Genomic DNA, 22502 nt, shown 5'->3' with positions numbered 1-22502 from the left:
GGGAAAGTTTCGTGGCTGACTATTACAGTGTTCCAAGAATAAGCTATGAATTGCTTTTCTGAGCAATTACAGTGAAGATGCTCAAATACCTTATATAATTAGAGGAGACCCAGAACGGTAGTGGGGTAAAAGTTTCTCACGGAAGGTAGGCGTTGCTTTTTCGAGCCAGAGCCATGCAGTTCATACGGATTCAATGCTCAATTGCTGTTTACCTGCTCTCTACCAAGCACTGTGTTAGGCAACTTTACGAAAGAACTCAGTAAGTACCCAATGGATTCAGGCAAGTGGTTAAAAAATTAAACTAGAATGGAATTGTCAACTAAAACTTCTAAAGTACTCAGGTTCTAACCTTTTATTTTGTGGATTAATACTGAACCATATAACAACATTACTGTCATTTGTATATGTATCCTCTTCCCCTCTATTTTATCCTAGTGTTTTTTCCTAAAAGACATATAAGTAACAGCCAGCTAATATTTTTTTTACTCCTTTGGTGCCCCTATAAGCCTAAATACAGTTTGTGTTAGGCTGGTATCCATACTTTACAAGTAACTTAACTTAGCTAAAAAGATGAAATACCTGGCTCAGGGCAACATGGTATTGTAGGGACAAAGAAGAGCTTGAATGGACTGTTCAGGGGTCGCAATGTTGGACCAACTCTATTACATTTTTCTTGAAAGATTTGGAGTCCCTTGCTCACTTAGCTAGTCAGCAGAAATTAATTCAAAGCTATGTGATACTTATTGGAAGCAACAGAAGCCTGCTTTTATCCACCCAGTTGGGACCGTGTGCACACGTGCAAACACACATGACACAATGATTGGGTGGCTAAAAGCAAGGGACATGTTGTATTAAACACAATGGTTTAAATGTGCTTGATTGCATATGTTTGAAGGACTGGACAGTAAGATGACTGAGAAAAATCAGGCATTACCATCAAGAAGATGTTCGTTTGTTTATTCACTGATTGATTGTATCTTCACAATTTTATTTAGTTGTCCAAGGGACCTAGATCTTTGGCGAGCTCAGATTCAGGCCCATTGCTTTAGCCATATTGCTCATCTGATGAGTTTTTTTAAAAAATGCTTTGGGTACCGGGAGGTGGGTAGAGAAGATCTCCTGGCTCCTGAAAAGAATTTGCAGGTAACCGGGATAATTTATGCACTACGTTCTCGCTGTTCTTGAGTTAACTGGAAACGAATGAGTTCTTGTCATTTCACCGTAAAGGGTCAAGAGCATGAACTTTGTGAAGTGAACTTCCAAACTTCACTGAATTCTATTTGCTTCCTTGTTTTTTACATTTCTGTTTGGTATTATGTGTTATCTGCTGTAAATGCCAAATGTATTTAGGCAAGTGGTTCAAGAATTAAAATACCAGAATGAAATTGCCAAAAACATTATCCAATATTATACAATGAGTAAAACTTTTAATATATTCAAGACATGACCTTTTATTTTATAGGCTAATATTTTGTTGTGGTAAAATATAAATAACAAAGTTTATAATTTTAACCATTTTTAGGTGTACGGTTCAAATAGATTACTTTTTAATTAATTTATGTTAAGGATTAATATTTTCTTTGTGTCAAAAGATGATTAAATGTGTTCCTTAAAAAGTAATTACATTGTATTTGAATGGACACATGTACAAGAATGATATAAGTACAAGGAAAAATATTTTTAGTTGTGTATTTGACCAGATGAAGAGACAATTTCATATTAAATATTAAAATCTCATCCATTAAATATTGCACCTGGATTTACTGAAAATTATTAAAGATGGATTGGTAATATTTTTAGTTCAGTTTTAAGTATTTCAGGATTCCACAGTATTTAGTATGTATTTGAAAACTTGGAAAAACAATACGTATAAGTTTCACAATTTAACTATGAATTTAAAAAGCTGGGCTCATGGCCAAATTTTAGTGTCTAAAAGTCAAGTAGGAACTTTTCTAGGAAAAGTACTTTCTGAGTAGTATTATGTAATGATTGCCAAGTTTGAAAAATGTAATGTATTCTGGGTTTTATTTATTTGTCAAATAAATAAAAAGGACATGTTTTGGACTCATGGTCATTGGATGGTGCCAGACATTGGAGAACATTTGTTTAAGGAGGATTTCTAACTATCTGGCATTCACCTTCAAACTGGCACTAGACTGGGCACACGAGGGATGTCACACAAACGCAGGAGTATATCCTTCATCACTAATTCTGAACCTGGGTCTGGTTGGCACAATGGCATTTGGAAAATAGGAGTCACTGCTGAGGTCAGCCCTTGACTTGTTTCACGACAGCTGAGTCATGGCTTGGCCAGCCCCCTAGGACCGGCCACTGAGTATGCCAAGATGCCTTTCAGCGTCCAGGTGGGGGCAGTTTTTTAGATGGAGGTGGCAGAAAGAAGGCGTGAGTCGGGATAACAGGCACAGTTTTAACTACTTTATTCTTGTGGTTGATTTTTTACTTGCAAAGGAGAATTTACAACTTGATATTATTTATATCCATATAACCTGAAAAGTTTGTAGCCTCTCACTGTGTCTCAGTTTTTGATTTTGTCTGTAAATGGACACTTGGCCTCCCACATAATGTGTGGTCAGAGATTCATATATTAAGGTAGTGATTCTTTGTTTTACTTCCAGGTGTTCTTCATGGTCACAGTTATTGACATTTCCCTTTGCTTTCCTGTCTTTAGTGGAGATAGTGGACTCCGTGGATATCTATCTCAATCTCCTTCGGACCATCTTTGACTTTAATGCCATCAAAAGTTTGCTGACCGGGCCTGGCCAACTGAAGATCCGCGTGGATGCGATGCATGGGGGTAAGCCTGTGGGCTTTCACCATCGGGTGGGCGAGAACTGTTAAGGAGACCTTGACCCTTGTTGGCTTTCTGGGATTGTGAGGGAGGTTGGATTTGTAGATACTCACACAACATACGTATTTGCAGTTATTTGGCATGCTCTAGAAAACTTCAGGGCTCTAATTTCTCTCTTTTGATGCAAATGAAAACAAAGCTTGAGCAAGTAAGTGTGCTGTCACTCTGTGCTTGCTCCTACGTGTCAGGTAGGTCTGCTCCGTCTCCCGGTGCTGGCAGGGTGGCCTTATGTAGCAGGTGACCGTGGGGCCCAGTAGCACACACAGTCTCCCTGATGACCTGAGCCAAGTGCTCCATGAGTGTCCCTTGTGTGGGTTGTGTATGCCCTCCTGTGTGATTGGGCCTTGAGTGCTGTTGACACATCAGTGCCTGGGACTAAGCCTCAGTCTGCCTGGTGGTGAGGACTGGCCATGACCAGCTGCTGCTCTGAGGCTGAGCCCATGGAGTGGGGTTTGCCCCAGTGGGCTCTGGTACCTGCCGAGACTGCCACTTGGGTGTGCCACTTGTGGAGCTGATTAAGTGGTGCTCTGGTGTTGGCTCAGGGGCCTTATGGGGACTGCTTCAGTGCCAGTGTCAGCTGCTGCCTGTGACCAGTCTGGTGCTACCTGGTAGGAGCTACAAAGTGATTCAAGGTTAGCAGCTACCTGTGCTATACCTAGAAGCATGTGGGAGAAGCCACACTGCTAACAGTGGCTGGCTGTCACCACTACCATGCTTGGGGCCACTCAGCAGGAAGCACAAGGCCTGCTGACTACCCTTAAGCCTCAGCACTGAAAGAGCCTCAGGCAGTACCCGAGGTGGGTGAGGTGGGGCCCCAGGGATTCACCAGGGTAGGGTGAGTGTTGTTCACCAGATTAATGCAGATTCAGAATTGGCACCAGTGCTGAGCCTGGGGCCACTCAGTAAAAAGGCACAGGGTACACTGAGGCCCGCCGCCATCTGCCTGGGGCCTTTGAGAATTTTTAAGAAAGACTGCAGTGCCAGCAAGTCTGGCTGCCTGCCTCTGAAAGGGCCTCTGGCCATACCCTGCAAGTTGGGTGGGGCGGGGGTCCCAGGAAGTAGTCGGGGTAGGGTGAGCGGTATTCACCAGGCTAATGCAGGTTCCTGCCTGCTGTCTGGGTGTGAGGAGGGTTCAACACAGGGACAGTGGCAACTGTCCCTCCAGTCCTTGCTCTGAAGCCATACAACTCAGTTTCTTCTTTTACATCTCTGGTGCCCTGTCCCCTTCCCTCAACCTTCCCACCCCAAGGTGAACACCTATAAGCCCTGTGCGCAGACCCTTCAAGAGCACACCTGGGTTTCCTGCAGCCTTTTGTTTCACCCCTAGGGAAGGAATCCCTGCTGATTTTCACAGCCAGATGTTATATGGGGCACCTCCTTCTGGCTCTGGTGCTCCAAGTTGGGGAGCCCAGTGTGGGGTTGGGACTCCTAGCTTCTTTGGAGCTGAGATAGCCCTCCTGATTCTCAACTGCTGCCCACGGGTGTGGAGCCGGCCCTTTTTGCATCTCTGCTGTTACCAGTCTCCAGTGGCTTCTTCTTTACATCCTTAGTTCTAGGACTTCTGGTCAGCTTGTCTTCAGATGGTTGTCCAGGTTGCTTGTTCAATAATTGAGCTGTAATTCTGATTTGGTCGTGGGAGGAGAGGAGCACAGTGTTTACCTACTCAGCCATCTTTTTTAAGTTTTTTTTTTTAAGTATTTATCTCCTATTAATAAATACAACGAATATACTGCTTCTTGTTGATTTTTCGGTTTTGGCCACTACTGGCTTCATATTATGGAATATGAGATTGCAGCTTTTTTTTACTCTCTCCATTCACTGAGGTCAAGCGTACTTACCTAAGGTAATATGACCATTTTGATAAGATCAGTATCCAGTGTCTGTTTTACCCTAACATTGCTGAGCCATGCAAAGTATTATAATTATATTTTCTTTACAGTACAATTTTTTTTATTGTGTTGGAGTTAGTAATTGTCTTATTTACTCATTGCTTAGTCTTTGTTAAGTGTAGTTATCCCTATTAACCCCCATACTCGCCCAGAGACTAACTGTCTCACTTCACTCTCCTGGAGACCTCTGATCTGCTTCACTCTGCACTGGCTGCTCTGTGAGCCGCTGCCTTCCTGGAATCGTCCTTTACCATCATTCTAGTGATTCCCTTTACCTGTCTCTTATGTTGACTGTCCTCTTTCTGGAAACTTTGTCTTGTTTTCTTGATTAATTCCTGGGTCTTAGAGGAACACTCCTCTAGGAACTCTGTGAGAGAAGTTCACGGAAGGTAAATGTTTTAAGTCAGTGTGTATCTGAAAATGCCTTTTATTCTACGCTTGCTCGTAATTGATATTTGTCTGGATATAGAAGTCTAGATTGAATATTATTTTCCTTCAAAAGTTTGAGGGCATTGCTCCTTTGTCTTTATTGAGCTTCTGATTTTTAAGTCATTGTATGAAATCTTTCTCTTTTTTTCCCTGGGGGCTCGTAGGGCCTTTGACTCATCTTCAGCTGTTTCTACTTTCCACAACAACGAGTCTTAGGTGGGACCACTTTCCGCTGTTTGGTTGGGCACGTGGAGGATCCTTTTAATCTGGAATACTGTTCCCTTTCGCTCTGGGAAATTTTTCTTGAATTACTTCTTGGATGATTTCCTCCATTGTTTTCCCTTTCCTTTCTTTCCAGAATGGCTCTTGTTTAGATTCGGGCCCTGCAGAACCGATGCTCTCATTATCCCCTCCTCCCTGCACCGGCCGTTTTCTTCTCATCATTTTGTAATACTTTCTGGGAGATGTAACCCATTCATCTCCAATTCTTCCCAGCAACTGTTTCAGTTCCACTATGATATTTTTAATCTCTCCCAATTTTCTTTTGTTTTTCAAATAATCTCTTTTTCAAAATAGTTGCTTATTCATGTTTCCTGAATGTCGTATCTCTTTTTAATGTCAGATTTGCTGAGCTAATTTATATATATGTAGTAAAAACCCACACCTTGTAGGTATACAATTGGCTGAAGTATGGCACATATAAATAGTACGTAATCAATATGACAATCAAGATGTAGAATATTTCCCTCAGTTCAAAAAATTTCCTTGTGGCCCTTTGAAATCGAACCCATCATCTTACACTTAGCCCTTGGCAATCACTCATCTGCTCTCTGCTTGCATCATTTTGCATTACCCAGAAAGCCATACAAATAATAAGTGGCCTTTTTCTTCAGGCTTTTTCAGCCCGCCTGAGGTTTCAGAGTTGCATTCTGGTGGTGTATGTATTAGTAGTTATTCTTTATTAGTATCGAGTAGTATTGCATTGTAGACATGTACCACTTCGTTCACCCATTCACCAGTTCGTGTGCTTAGGGTTATTTCTAGATTTTGGCCACTATAAACAAAGCTTCTATAAACATTGTAGACAAGCCTTTGTATGGATATGTTTTCATTTGTCTTGGATAAATACCTCGGAGTGGGAGTGCTGCCTCACGTGGTAAGTGTACATACAGCCGTAAGAAACTGCCCTGCTGTTTCCCTAGGCGGCTCTACCATTTGCTTTACCATGAACTTGTGAGGGCCCCAGTTTCTGTGTGTTCTCACCGACGCTTGGTATTGTTCGTCTTTTCCATTTTAGAACCCTGTTCGTCTTTCCCATTTTAGTCGTTCTACCATATCTTATTGATCTGTGGGGCTATCACTGACACATGCTTTAAAAGTGTCCTTCTCTCTGTATAGTTTCTGTGTCCTCCAGGTTGTTCTTTACTTTGTTTTAGTCTCACATTAAATGCATTCCTCAAAAGTTTGGTCGTCCTCGGCTCTCTGACGAGTTTACAAGTGAGACACTGACAAGTTGTCGTCATCTCTGAGCCCATGCGTGGAGCTCATCTTCCACAAGCTCTAAGGTCTTCTGGCTGGGCTATTTCATCCTTGCCTATTAGGCTGGTCCTGTTTCCAAGAAAAGGATCTTTCAGGTTCTTTCCTTAGCATTATCTGGCCAGAGGAAAGAAAGCTTCTATTTCCAGATAGTTTGAGTAATATTTCTGGTTTTGAGCCTCACTGCCTAGCTTGTACTATATGCCTGTCTGAATCCATCACTCTGGCAGAGAAATGAAGGACACCGATTGGGCAGATACAGGTCACCTCCCAGCACCTGGAGAAGTGGGATTTAGTCACACCCAGATCACGTGAACTGAGATGGGAATGGGGTTGGCTCTTCAAAGGAAACCCACAGTGCTTCTACTAGAGAAAGGGGAAATGAGGGCTGGGCAGGAAAAGTCAAGAGATGCCTCACTATTTGAAGTTTGTGTTATATTAATGGAAAATAAATGGAAAGCAATCCTTTATATATATTTCAGCTAACAGAATTACATGCTGTCCACAAACATGCTGTTATCTTCTGTCTATTCCCTTGCTTATAATGTTCTTTTCATTTGGATGGCATCTTCTCTCCCCACCCCTGCCAAATTTATGTCCCCCCTTTAAGTCCCCATGTAGAAATGCTGCCTCCTTCTGGGAGCTTTACCTGTGGTGATTCTTTCTCTTAAGCCATTTGGTCTGATGATTTTATAAATACACATTGAATAGCACTCGTCTTACCACTGCAGTCCCTCACCTGTAGATTCGACTCATTCCATTATTAGATTAAGAGCCCCGCAATACAGGAAGTGTGCATTTGAGTCCCTTGAATATGATCCGCTCCATTTCTAACGCAGGGATTTCGTGTTAGGCAGGCCCTAAATGTGTGCTGAGCTGGGAAACCCTACTCCTCAGCATTTATTTTATAAACTGTGCTTAGTTTTATATGCTTCAGGTTTACATTGTTTAACTATACATTTGGCAGAGTTACTACAATTTCAGAGACAAAGAACATTGCTAGAGCCTGTTAGTGCTTTTGCATTTAGCTAAAGCTTTTAATACACAAAAAATAACAGACAGTGAAACATTAAGTAGTTTATTTCTTTATGGCAACATTTTAGACAAGTTTCGGAGAAAAGTTTTATGTAACTGGATTGTTGACCGCATCTTCTATGTGCCTAACACACTAACGGGCACATAGTAGATGCTCAATGAACAGTAATTGAAGTAGAAATTATTCTGTATTGTTCATTGAGAAAGCTTGTAGAATTTATATTAATATGTTAATATTAGAATATTAAGATGTTTTAATGTTTAAATATTGACGTATATTAATATATTTATAAATACAAATTTATAAATTTGTATTTGAAATTTATACATATAAATTTTATTAAAATTAAAATATATTCAATAAATTATATTAAACATATTAATATTAAATTCTATGTTAATATATAAATTCTTGTGCTATTAAATATATAAATTAATATGTATATAAATTTAATAGCTCAGAAAAGTTATATATTATATATAAATTTTATATATAAAATATAAAATTATTATATGTATTTTATTTATATATAAATTAATATAAATCTATATAAATTATTACTATATATAAATTTTGGTGCTATTAAATGGCCTTTCTTGTTCTAACCAGAACGAAACACTCTCGGGTGGTATGCAGTTCTGCAAAGACTTCACATTGCTGTTTATCTTTTCTTAGTTATGGGGCCCTATGTGAGAAAAGTCCTGTGTGATGAACTGGGGGCTCCAGCCAACTCTGCAATAAACTGTGTTCCCTTGGAAGATTTTGGCGGGCAGCATCCCGACCCAAACCTGACATATGCAACGACCCTTCTGGAAGCTATGAAAGGAGGGGAATATGGATTTGGAGCTGCGTTTGATGCAGATGGGGTAAGTAGGAATGCTTTTCTCCTGCTAACCCTTTTGCCATATAATGAGCCAAGCACTGGAAACCAGAAAATTAATGAACACATCTGGGGCCAGCATGTATGGGGTGCATGAACCCTAACTGGCATTGCACCTGCTCTTCTGCTTAACAAGTATTGCAACTCAATAGCCATTACTGTTCTTAGTTCCTGGTAAACATTATGTTATAAAGTTATTTCTTTTTAAAAAATATTCGTGCAATAACTCTTTATTTATGGCTGTTTTGTTGAAAGCACCATATTAAGGAGCCAGCTGTTGTAGCAATAACCCCTGTTTTCCATTATGTTTGGGGGACAGTGTGAATTAGGGTCTGGAGGCTACCGAAGCCTGAGGTAGTTGTCCACATTTCAGCAGGTGGGACTCATTCTTAGTTGCCTCAAGATCCTGGGGCCTACAATATTTAGGGATTTAAAAGAAGGTTTCCCATGCCCTCTTTGGCCTCATTCAAGTTGTTTTAGGTTGTTTAAATACACGATGGCAGTAAAGTGGCTTGTGATTATTGTGGGAATGGGCCGCTAGCAGCAGATGCCTCTGTCCGATCATTTTCACACATTCTTTCCCACAGGACCGTTACATGATCCTAGGCCAAAATGGCTTCTTTGTGAGCCCTTCCGACTCCCTGGCCATCATTGCTGCCAACCTCTCTTGCATTCCATATTTCCGTCAGATGGGGGTCCGAGGGTTTGGGAGGAGTATGCCCACCAGCATGGCCCTGGACAGGTAAGCAAGGATGTCATCGTGGAAAGCTTCATGGTAGGCTCTGATGTCGATGTTGGCTTTGCTGCTAGTGATGACTCATTTTTCCCTACTCTGCTGGGAACTTGAGGAACTCAAGAGACATGGATGGTGTTCTGGGTAGGAACATGAAGAGTCAGTTGGGCTGGATTTGATCCTTAGTTCTGCCACTTCTGACCTGTGGGAACTTTAAGACTTCCTTGATCTCTGTGCTCAGTTTTCTTGTCTTTAAAATGAGGATTATAATACTATTATCCTTACTTGGATTGTAATGAGGTAGGAGTGAGGTGATTCATGTGAAACATCCAACAGAGTGCATGGTACATAGTAAAGATGTCATGGATGTTTAGTGATAAAACTTAAAATGTAAGTGAGGTAGAAAGAGCATGGGTTTTCAGGTCAGATAATGTTATGTTAAATGCTGGCTTGTATCCTTATTAGGTCTGCAAAAATAGGGGTGATCCATTATAGGCTTGTTGTGAGCAAAAACGAGATGTGCCCAATAGGATATTCACTTAATAGATCAAAGCGTTAGGTATTTTTGCTCCTCGCCTTACCCATCCCCACCATCTTTTACTTTGCCTTGCAAAACAAAGAACTTCAGAATCTGACATGTTCAAGCAATATATATTATTATGGAAGCAGTACACGTGCATGGTGGAGAGTTAGAAAACACAACAAATACCCTCTCCCTGCATTACTTTTATTAATAGATAAATGTAAATATGCTGTTGGATCTCCTTCTATGCATATAAATTATACATATATAATTATAAATATTTATCATAGGCAATGTGTGTCATATATACTATAGTTGCCTTTTTGTAATACCAAAGAGAGATCTGAAAGCATATACTGCTTTGTGACTTGTTTTTTCTTTGTCATCAACAATCTCCAGCTTTGAATTAGTACATTTTTATGTTATCTAAAACCAAGATTGTATTCAAATTTCTCCCAGATGGCCCCAAAATGTCTTAAATGGATTGTTTGCCCAAAGGAATATCCTGTCCAAGACCACAGTTGCATCTGTATCCCTTAAATCTTTGATAATTCAGCACAATCCTTTCCTCTTGTACTTAATGACAGTGATTTTCGAGGAGACCCGACCAGTTGTCCTATACAATCCCACCTTTGGGATTGGTGTGGTATTTCCTCATGGTGTTGTCCATTCCTTCGCGAGGTAAAATTTACACACAGCGAAATGAGTAATCTTAAGCGTACAATTCAATGAGTTTTGAAAGTGTATACATCTGTGTAACACCCACCCAGATTAAGATATAGAACATTCCCAACTCCCCCAAAAGTTCCCGTTTCTCCTTCCAAGCCCCCACAGGCAGCCATTGTCATAATCTCTACTGCCATATTTAGGTGTTGCCTGTTCTTGAATACCACATAAGTCTAATCATATACTATGTACTTGTTTGTTACACAGCATATATATAATTCATCCACAGTCATTGCATGTATATACGCACACATACACATTTTATTCATCCACAATCATTGCGTGTATTAGTAGTTCATTCCTTTTTGTTGCTCTGCAGTATCCTCATTTATGAATATATCACAATGTATTTTTTCCCAATCTCCTGTCAATGGACATTTGGGTTGTTTCAGTTACTAGCTATTGTGAATCATGCTGGTTATGAGCATTTTCATACAAGTGCTTTGTGGACACATCTTCATTCCTCCTGGGTAGATATCTAGGATTAGAGTGCTGACTGGAGGGTTGTTGTATATTTAATCTTACCAGAAACTGCCAAACTATTTTCCACTTTACACACTCCTATTTGAAACATATGAGAGTTCTAGTCGCTTCATGTCATTGTTATCATTGGTGTTGTCGGTCTTTTTTATTTTAGCCTTCAGGTGAGTGTGAAATACCATTTCATTTTGGTTTTGATTTGTATTGTTCTAATCAATAGTGATGTTGAGCTCATTTTCACATGCTTATTGTCCATTCATGTAACTTTTTAATGTATTTGTTCAATTAAAAAGCAGGTTGTTTGTCTTCTGGTTATTGATTTCTAGAAGTTCTTTATATATGGTGGCTAGTAAGGCTTTTGTGAGATATATGCTTTACAAATATTTTCTCCCTGCCTAGTGCTCGCCTTTTCATATTCTCGATGGCGTCTTTTGATGTGCATAACTTTTACATTTTAACAGTTCAATTTATTTCTCTCTCATATGGTTAGTATATAATTTTTGTCCTCTACATGAAATCTTTGCTTACCCCAAAGTCAGAAAGATGATTTCCCTATGTTTTCTTCTAGAATCATTATAGTTTTAATTTTTACATTTAAGTCTTGATGATTTTGAATTAATTTGTGTGTGTGGTGTAAGGCAGGGGTCAGGGCTTACTTTTCTCTCATATCCATTTGTTCTAACCCTATTTATTGAAAAGAATTTCCTTTCCCCTTGGTGCTTTTGTTAACAATCAGTTGACCATATATATGTGGCTCTAATTGAGGATTCTCTATTGTGTCCCACTGATGTATTTGTCTATCCTTATGCCAACATTACATTGTCCAGATCACTGAAGTTTTAAAGTAAATACTTAAATCAGGTGACTCCCTCAACTTTTTTTCTTTTTTAGCCACTAAAAAAAATTATGTGTCCTAGGTCCTTTGCATGTCTGTATACATTTAGTATCAACTTGTCAATTTTAACAAAAGCCTATTGAGATTTTGACTGAGAGTGTGTTTAATCCTTAGAGCAATTTGGGAAGAACTGCTTTTTAACAATATTGAGATTTACAGTCTAGGAATGTGCTATATCTTTCAATTTATTTATTTTTCATTAATTTCTTATACAAACATTGTAGTTTAATTTCTCATACATATGTTTTGTAGTTTAGTGTAGAGATCCTACCCAATTTTTGTTAAATTTGTTCCTGGGTATTTATATATATTTCGATGATATTTTAAATAGGATACTTTTATAGATTTAATTTTCCAGTTGTTTTCTGCTAGTTTTAGAAATACAAGTAATTTTTGTAAATTGATCTTGCATTCTTCCAGCAGATAGGAAGAGAATCACACACCTTTCGGATGTCCCCCACTTTACTTCTTTCCCTCAGGTGATATTGATATCAAGTTCATAATGATGAACCCGTTCAGTTTTAAATTCTTGCCTAGTGGCACCAAAGAGAAGGCTCTATAATTCCATGGTTGGTTTGTTTGCTTCTGTTTGCCTTTGCTATGTCCTTCCTTTCAAACAACAGTAACAACAACAACAAGAAAAGATTCAGTAAAACCATAGAGAACAGGCAAAAATGGGACCTTTAAAAAATGGGATCTTTAGAAACTGAGAACACAGAATTATGTTGATCCTGAGCACTGTGTAAGTTATTTGATATTTGGAAGTGTAGTTAATAATAACCGTTCACTTATGCAGAATCTTATGATTTAGAAAGAACTTTGATACATTTGATCTCACTTGATCTTTACAATAATAATATAGTAATTGGGTAGGCATTACTCTCAACATATTAAAGAAGTCAAACCAAATATCAGAGAGGTTAAGTAACTTGCATAAGGATGCACAGCTAATAAGAAAGACCCTAGGATTGGAACTGAGTCCTCTGATTTAATTTGCTATTGCATCTGCCCGGAACTTACAACTTGATGAGCATGGTCCCTGAGAAACCAGTTGAGAATATTAGTCAACTTTCCTGTAGGGTAGCCAGCAACTTTTCAAACCCTGGCCGGGAGAGGCTGGTTTCATTCAGACAACAAAAACCATTTGTCCTCTTTCTCGTCGAGATTTCCCAGTGTTTCTGGATTTCACTTTATCCCCCCTTTCCAATAAATCTGTTTCAGTCAGAAACCAGAGGCTTTGCTTAGAGATTTCACAAAGGACCTGTTCTGATATGTAAGTGACCATTTAAAAGGATTATTCATGCTTGCTGGTTGGGATTCAGAATTCTGTGGGGCTCTGACGCGGTGATTTGTTTTGGGTATCTGATCTGTTGTGCAGCTCCCAGGTGGATTCTCATGACGGACACTTTATAAGCTTCTTTCTTCTTAGATAAAATAAATGCAGCTTCAAAGTTTTATCTTAACAGTGGTTTCCCATGGAGGATATTTTTTAACATTAATAAAGTCATAAGAATGTGCCCAGATGCCAGGCCCTGGAAGAATGACAACTGAATATTTGGGAAACATTAAATGGTGCGTTTGCCTCAACCCCAGGGCTTCCAGAATAAGGGGGGCCTGCACACTTGAAACTGATGAATTATTCAGACAAACTTTTATTGTTAAAGATAATCGTTGTTCCCTGAGGGGAGACTTTCAGTGTCTTGTACTTCCATCCTTCCCAGTCACTACAACAAGGACTCCATTTACCCTGGGATAATACAGTTTCAGCCTGAAAATGGCATTCTTTTGAGGCTTTGTCATTCTGACTGTGATTTGTGGTTGTTGACAGCATTTGAGTTCGAATGATTGGAGAAGTAAAGCACATTCAAAATATATTTGTGGCCTGAGGTCCGTTTCCTCCCCACACGGAAGCATTAAATAATTTTCTGTGTTATCTTTCAATAATGTTTATGAAGTGCCCATCTGTGCTTGGGGCTGTGCTGAATGCTATGTAAAACCAGGGAAACACACGCAGACTCGAGCCCTCCTCATTAGAGACATTTACAGCCTCACACAGGCTGCCAACCTCGGATATACCGCAAGGGAACCAGATCTAAACTGTCTGTTTTGACTACCAGGGAGGCCATATAAGGTCCACCACCCATAGATACAGCGGTGAAGGGAATTAATGCTCTTCTACGCTGTCTTTGCTCTTTGTGCTATCCCGTTGTTCACCATTTGCTCACACGAGAATTATTTATGGAGGGCTTTCTGTATCCTACACATGGTCCCTTGCCCTGGTGGAACTTACTTAGACTGTATGGAGAAGACGGACAATAACAAATGGAGAAAAATATGCATATATACACAAAACTGTAACCCATACACATGGGAAATGAATTTGGAGCAGTAATGGTTGGTGGGTATGGAACATCCTGCTTAAAAAGGGTAGCCAGGAAATTCTCCAAGGGGTTGTGGGTAGGAACCAAAGGTCAGAACGCTACAGCCGGACCTGGCTATGATGCTGGAATCAGAGGATCAGGAATGGTCCATAACGCATATGAAAATACTTCTTTTTTAGAATGTAGTCTATAGCTATTTGTTGCCAATCCTCAGTCTGAAACATGTACTGTAGCTTTATCTTGAACATATTCAGCTGGTCTTGGGAATCCAGACAGTGTTAATCCTGCGAGTATGCAAGTATCTACTGATCTGTGATGACCTTGGTCCTTACTGCCCTTTAGATCTGTGCTGTTTTGTCTCTCAGATCAGTCAGATGGACTAAGGTAGTGGGAGAGGTAGTGGTATAAGCTAATATGTAATTACTTAGTCTCTCCATATATTGCATCTGCTATAGAATGATGGAAATTATTTTGTCACAGCAGATAAATGTGTTCAAGTGTACCCTGAATTAAAATTTAAAAAAAAAACACCAAAAACTCTTTGTCATTGGAGTTACTGCCCTGAAATTCTCTATAGCCAATTCAGCCAGGGTCAAAAAAAGATGGTTTTTTAAACACTCAAAAGGGGTTTACTAAAAATAATTTAATAATAGTAACCTAATAACCTGGTCCACAGAAGTATGGGCAAAATTTTAAAAAAATTATGATGTACCCCAGGACTCACAATAACAGAAAGCCATTAATTCTCCCAGGACCAAAGGGTCAAGGGGAGGGACCAGGGTAGCCATAGCTTGGTGAGGTGTGAAGTTGTGAACATTGGGCTGTCAGAGAGGAACTGAACTTGCCAGCGAGATATAAATACTCCATTCCTGTCTTTTCCCACCTGCCACCCTCCTGCTGATGCCTCCTGTTGGCTAAGCCCACCTGGTAGTTAGAGGGCAACCTGTGGGGCTCAGCCTTTTAGAGAAGTAAGGGGGGGCAGAGATGGGCATTGAATGAAATGGGACTTCCATTGGACAAATTATGAAAAGATGGTATAGCGATAAATATAATTAACTTAATTCCTCTGCACGCCCAAGCTCCAAAATAAGGGAAAAAAGTGGGGAAGGGAAGGACGAGATGGGGAGATAAGCAAGGAGAGGTTACGGAAAAGATTGGCCATTGTGCGGTTGCGCTGGTTATTCTTTGTTTGCCCCCTTCCGCCCTTGGGGCCCATTTTCCATGGCTATTTTGATTTTTCATTTCTCACATTGCTAATGAGTTTATATGCTTGAGAGATTTTGGGAGTTGCCTTTTCTATTAATTACCTGTTCCTGACCTTTGTTCACTTTTCTGTTTAGGTTCTTATTTTTATGGATTTGCGGAAGTTCATTGTATATATTTTTTAATTTATTTTTTAAAGGATTTTATTTATTTATTTTCAGAGAGAGGAGAAGGGAGAGAGCAAGAGAGGGAGAGAACCATTAATGTATGAGAGAAACATCAGTTGGTTGCCTCTTGCTCACTCCAACTAGGGACCTGGCCTGCAACCCAGGCATGTGCCCTGACAAGGAATCGAACTGGTGACCTTTCCGTTTACAGTCCAGTGCTCAATCCACTGAGCCACACCAGCCAGGGCTCACTGCATATTTTAGATATTAAACCCTTGCCATTTAGGCACTTCTAATTTTCATCTTTTTTCTTCAGATAAAATTTTACCCCTAAGTTTTATATCTAAATTGCTGTCAATAGGTATCTTTTTTAGACAACTCAGATTTCATATGTGTAAATAGCAACTTTTCTGATTTTTTCCTTAAAATTGCTCTTCTTTTTCATGTTTACTATCTGGGTGAATCACCTATACCAAAACCATAAGCCTTGGAATAATCCTAGAGCTCTATTTCTCCCTCATTCCCAATGTAGCAAAGTCACTGGGTTGTGTTAGAAAGATCGTTTGAATATTTCTGAATCATTCTTTCTTCTCCAACCCTATTTTTACTTTTTTAGTTCAGGTTCTCATAATCTTTTGCTTGACCTATTGCAATGGTCAACGAGCTGGTTTCCTCCCTGCCCTCAGACCTCCTCTTCGATTTATATTTTAGACCACCCCAAGGTCAATTGTTCTAAAGCAGAAAGTCACACGTCTTCCTTCCTGGCTAGAAATCTGTTGGTGGCCTCAAATGCCCCCAGAATGAGAACCAACGTCTGGATCTAAAACGGCATAATCTCCCGAGTATGAACATCTAACTCCTACCTACACTTTTACCCTGCCCTCCAGATGTGTTGTGCTGCTCACTGTTCCCCAGATTTGACGGCCTCTCACATCGCTGTGTCTGACACGTGCTCTCCTCTTTCCCTGAGAGGTGTCCCCTTTGCCCCACTTTATCCCACTCTGTTCTTCCTTATCTTTCAAGGTTTGAGTCAAGCATCACCTTCTTGTCAGTCCTCCATTGGTATTTTGTTCTCTCTGCCCCAAAGCAGAGTGTGGAAGTCCTCCTCACGGATCACTTTATCACAGTTGTCACAAGGCATTGACAACATGTGCTCCTCTGCTTCCTACTGTCCTGTGAGCCCCCTGAAGGCAAAGGCTTAATCCAGTGACGGGCGCAGAATAAGTTCTCAGTAAACACTTATTAAATGATTGAATAAGATTTCTTTCCTTTTTGGATACCTTTCATTTGGGAGAATAATTAACTAGAACTTCACAGATCTAATCACATAAATCTAAAAGTTAACTACTATGAACAGCCAACGCACTTCTTTTGATTTCAGTGCGGAACAAATTTGTTGGTGTTATCACTTGGTTACACGGGAAAGTATAGCTGAGTGATAAGAAGAAAATGGATGATGTATAACCACACAACCATCTTCCGGTGTAATAAAATTATGCCTGATTTATAGTTTTCATTTATATTTAAGTAAGTTTTATAGTGAGTCAGATTTTTAGTAATGATATGTGGGTATTGATTACAACTTCATCAAAGTAAGGTAAAAGGAAGCAATCCCATAGAACTTATTTTCTAGTCAATAATTAAATCCCAAACTTGAGCTAAGGATTATTTATTTTTTGCTTTGGTGAATAGTGTGAGGATGGATTTCTTACTAGAACATTTAGAGAATACCTTGTATTGCTTTCCTCTACGGTTTTTGTGTTCACCTACTGGAAAGGATGCTGCCAATGATTCAAGCCTGTTTTTTGGCATTTCTAAGCGTTGATGTCTGATGTGTAAGAGATTTCATGCCTACACTTAGTAGAGGGCATTTATGCATTAATTGGCTAAACTGAGAGGAATAAATTGTTAACATTTAAGACTAGAAGCTTCAAGATGTTGGATAAACTTTTGTTCAGTTGTTATGAGTTCTCAGGTCTCAGCTGAGTGGTCAGAAAAGCAATTTTGGATAAGCATTAAGTGACCTGAGTTCCAAAATGTAGTCATTGTCACTGTCCCATGTGAACTGGAAGAAACCATTTTTAGAAGTCAGTTCTTTCTTGCCTGCTGCATTTGCAAGGGCCCTTTGCCACTGGTTCTATCTCTAGAAAGGCATAGACAGTCATCGTTAAGCATGTCCAGCATCCTATTCACAGCCCTTCCACTGACTCAGCCCTCCTTGGCCTTTGTGAAGTCACTTTGACCATGGGTGGAATCAGCTAGTACTGAAAGAAGCCCCTTACCACCACCCTGGGGGGTTGGGGATTAAAGACGGTTTGAGGCAGGGAGTTCAGTGAAATCCAGTCTAGAGAATAGAACTAAGTGACCTGCACTGAGCTGCTCTTCAGTGGAAGCATTGACTTCATGGCCCGCCTTTATTTACCATCTCAATTTTGGTTTCTGGAGGATCCATGAGGTTAAATAACCTTCTTTCTTTTTTTTCTTTGTGACTTAAAATATTTATATAATTGAAAAGTCAGTCCCATTCATTGCTACAAAGAGCCATGAAGTTACTTTTCTTTGGGCTGATAAGTGAAATAAGCCAGGTGGTGAGGGACAAATACCTTATGATCTCACCTTTAACTGGAACATAATCAGCAAAAGAAAAAAGCAAACAAAATATAACCAGAGACATTGAAGTTAAGAGCAATCTAACAATAGCCAGAGGGGAGAAGGGAGGGGACAGTGGGGAGAAGGGTTTTCAGAAACTACTATAAAGGACACATGGACAAAACCAAGGGGGAGGGTGGAAGCAAGGGAGGGAGGTGGGTTTGGCTGGGGTTGGGGGAGAGGGGTGGGGAGAAAATGCAGACAACTGTAATCGAGCAATAATAAAGTAATTAAAAAAATGTTCTATATCTTGATTATGGTGGTAGCTATACAACATAGTTATACAACTATATATACTTTTCTATATATGTAGTCTTTACATATAAATTGGTTAATTTTATTATATGTAAATTATACCTTGATAAAAGTGATAAAAACATTCAAAACCTATTTATTTAAAGACAAAGCACCTCTCTTGGGCCTTCCTTTATGGTTAGGGTCAGGAATCGTCACTCTCTGGATAATTCTAGTTTCCAGCATGGAGGCTTGCGTTTCCTGGACTGTCGGTAAACATTGCCTAGGTTCAGGTGAGGTGAGTGGCTTTTGCAATTGCTGTCTGCTGCCTCCCTCTTTGTGGGGAGCGAGAACATCAATATAGTACCTGGAACCTTGTCCTCTTTGAAAAAACTTGCATACAGAGTCAGAGGTTCTAAGGTATCAAGATCATTAGTCAAATTTATTGGCGACATAAAAAGATATAAGGAAGATAAGATAGCCCAGCATAGCTCTGAAACAGGTGCTTTGTCAAGCCACCAGAAAAGCTTAGCAATTGACAATGCTTTTAAGTGAAGAAGGATAATGATAAATCATCCTAGGCCTGAAGATATTTCTGGATTAAAAGTGCATGTACTTTCAGTGTGTGATTTATATTTTAAAATAGATTTTGTGATTCTAGCAACAAAAGAAAAGTTTTAAAATGAATTCTAAACCCCAGCCTCACAGGGTAGTGTTCAGCTAGTCCTGTTGGAACACTGCATAAGTGATTGCTAAATATCATTGGTTTCACTCTGCCCATCAGGCTGAAGGAAGAACAGTATCTATGAAAGATGCACAGGGTGAATCAAGTTGCCCCAAAGTTATGCCTGCTCAGCAAACAGTAAGAGGATAAATGTATTTCTATCTACAGTGAACTCTATGAGATGTCTTGTTCGATTTTCACCAAATCTGCGGAAGTATTTGAGCCAGGCACTATTACTGACATTTTACTTATAGGAAAAATATGATGTTGAGAGGTTAAGTAACTTGCTCAAGGTCACACAGAAAGAAAGAAGCATAATGTCTTTTCTTTATTGTTGGGAGCAGGAAAATGTTCTGATGGTACCTTGAGTGAAAGTCATTAGTGTGGGTTGGTGTGTGTGTGTGTGAGTCGAAACTATATTGCCCAAAGTGTGGTGTATGACATCAGACAAGCATAAATAATTTTAACCCTAAGGTGCTATGTAGTTTTGACTTTGGACATCACTGTTGTTTAGTAAAGCTCTGGAAGAAGTGGTTCCCTGGCTTTAACTTCAAACTTCCAGGAAAATGCTGACTGAAGTTCAAGGTAAGGTTTGAATGTTATATCCTTGCCTCTGGATCTGCTTGACATAGTTAAGATCAGCAGCAGTGGCCTCACAGAAATCATCTATCAGGTTTCAGCAGCTTTTCTCTGTTACATTCTGTGTAAACTGGGTTGAGCAGATGTTCTTCCTTCACTCTAAGAGTTTTTAATCTCAGACAGACTACACGATGACCAGAAACATGAAAGGTACCGATTAAGTACAATGGGTTCCTTTAGTAAATAATGTGTCAGCAGATGGGTATTAGATGTCCATGCTTAGGGACAAAAAAGTGAAAATAAATCTCGTTGGCCATTGTCTACATGCCTTACACAGGTGAGGGTGGAATCAGATCTGGGGATCCATTCGTCTCATCTCCGATCAGGTTTCTGCCTGAGGTTTAAATTTGTCATCTGAAATTCCAGGTTCTGTAAGAGCCCCTGATTACATCAGTGGTTTATATTCTAGCATGGAGGAAAACTCTTTGGTGAGTTGGCACCTGTGTTTAAGAATGCAAGATCTCTATCCAGGACTCACAGAGATACTGTACCAGTCAGGACCTTTGTGCTGCAAATGAGAGAAAACCAGCCCAAAGGAGCCTAAATAATAAAAGGAATGTGTTGGCCCACACTCTGAAGTAGAGTTGGCCGTAGGTGAACCTTGCTCCAGCAGGTCAAATATACTACATTTGACCTGGATATGCCTGCTCTGCTCTGCCCTAGAAGATGTTGCTCTAATCCACAGCCCCCCTGCCTCTGGCTCTGCAGCCTCTCCCTTTGGGGGAGCAAATGTCTGCTCTTACACTACATTATCTATGAGGATGAGAGACAAAGGTGGTTTTTGTTGTTGTCTTTTGTTGTTGCTGTTGTTGTTTTTAGAAAGAAGCAACTGAAAACATTTTGTTGAGTCTTGACTTTGGTTGGTGTTTATACCATCTCTGAGCCATTCATTCGTTCATTGAGGCCATAAGGGGGTGAGGTATGCTGCAAGTCTTAATTCCTGTTCCATATTAGGTAGAGCTAGTAGGAAGGTCATCGCTTTCCAAAGCAGATAACTGAGTGGACGCAGTTGTTCTCCAGAGCAAGATCTGTCTTTTCTCTTTCCCAAAGGAGCAGCTGCAGCAGTGTGGGACTCCATAAGTGGCAAAGGGATGTGAGCTAGGTGAGGGCATTGGGGTGTGGTTCTGGAGGGAGAATTCAGGACCTATTTAAGAACTCCAGGTGCCGTTCTTGTTACCTCCTCATGCCCCTGCAAATCCTCTGCTATTTACCCATAACCGACAACGGTATTAGAATCCAAAGGGTGGTGCTTGCCCGTGATCCTTGCGTATGCTCATGGATTCATCTCTCTCCTGTCCTCTCCTCTCTAATCCTTCCTTTCTCCCTTCTGTTTTTCCTCCCTCCCACCATCTTTCTTGTCCACTTCCTCTTTTCTTCCTTGCTTTGATCTTCCCTTTTTCCTTATTTTCTTTCCTCCATCCCCCCATCTATTTACCTACCTTTCACTTTGTCATTTCCCAAAAAACATTTCTTAGCACCTACCGTGTATTAGGTGCACTGCTAGATTCTATACATCACTGCTGAAGTTTATCTTCTCTTCCACATCCTTTCCTCCTCCATCAAACTTTATTATCTGCAAAATTCATTAATTTTCATTGTGTAAGGTATTCTGCTATACTCAAGAGGTCCATAACTTCAATCTGAATGTCAATCATAAACCTGGAAAGTATTTGCAAATCTTGAAGACATTGTATTCTACAGATTGACTTATATAGATGGTACTACCTATATTTAGGAGTGGGAGGGGGAGAGAGCATGTGTGCTGGATTGAAAGAGAGAGAATATGGATTAAGGATGGAAAACAGTTATGCCAGTTAGTATATTCAGATGAGCTCATGTATGCCATGGGTCATGCTACTCTATGACTTTCATTGGCCTCTGAGTTCAGACGACCCAGGTTTGAACAGACTCCTTTCCTCTCTGGCTCTGTTACCTAACCAGGAGCTCTTCTGCTAAAGGAGGACAATAACAGCCCTCTCACTGACAATTAAATGAAGTAATACATACACAGTTCTTAGAACAGTGCTAGTCCACAGTAAGAACTCAGTGAGGTTAGCTGTTACGACAAGATGGAGTTTTATAGATGACAAGCCAAAAGATAGTCACTGGATTCTGATGACTAGTCTCCAGTGTTTTCACACCAAGGAACTCGGACCAAACCTTAACAGTGGCTTCACTTGGATCCTGTATCCCTTACCCGGATAACAGTGAATGAGCGGTGCTCGTAGCCGTGCGTTCCTCCTGTTTCACAGTGTGACGAAGCTTTTAGAAGACTGCCCTGTGAAGCCCGAATATCTGTGTTTGGTTGTTTTCCAGGCTACCTTGTAAATTATGATTGTTAATGTTCTTTAGCTCTTTCGTGTATGTATATCAAACCTTTCAGTTAAGAACCCAGGATTAGACCTACTGCGTTTTGATATTTTGCCTTTTTGTTAGTATTTGTAAAGTTGTTACAAATTTGAAATTCTTTATTAACTTTTTCAAGTGCTTCCCTAGAAAACATATTGCA

General features: G+C 40.0%; 1 protein-coding gene across 1 annotated transcript in view; it reads left to right on the top strand.

The window, feature by feature from the left end:
- Positions 1–22502, top strand: part of PGM5 (phosphoglucomutase 5) — a 165968-nt gene that overhangs the window by 26026 nt on the left and 117440 nt on the right. Inside the window, exons 4-6 of the mRNA XM_053923981.2 lie at positions 2690–2815; positions 8435–8625; positions 9227–9381. Coding sequence (XP_053779956.1) covers positions 2690–2815; positions 8435–8625; positions 9227–9381 — 472 coding nt within the window. The remainder of the gene's footprint in view (positions 1–2689; positions 2816–8434; positions 8626–9226; positions 9382–22502) is intronic.

This window comes from Desmodus rotundus, chromosome 1 (genome assembly GCF_022682495.2).
Source record: "Desmodus rotundus isolate HL8 chromosome 1, HLdesRot8A.1, whole genome shotgun sequence".
Lineage (NCBI taxonomy): Eukaryota > Metazoa > Chordata > Mammalia > Chiroptera > Phyllostomidae > Desmodus > Desmodus rotundus.
This window is presented reverse-complemented; position numbering and strand designations above follow the sequence as displayed.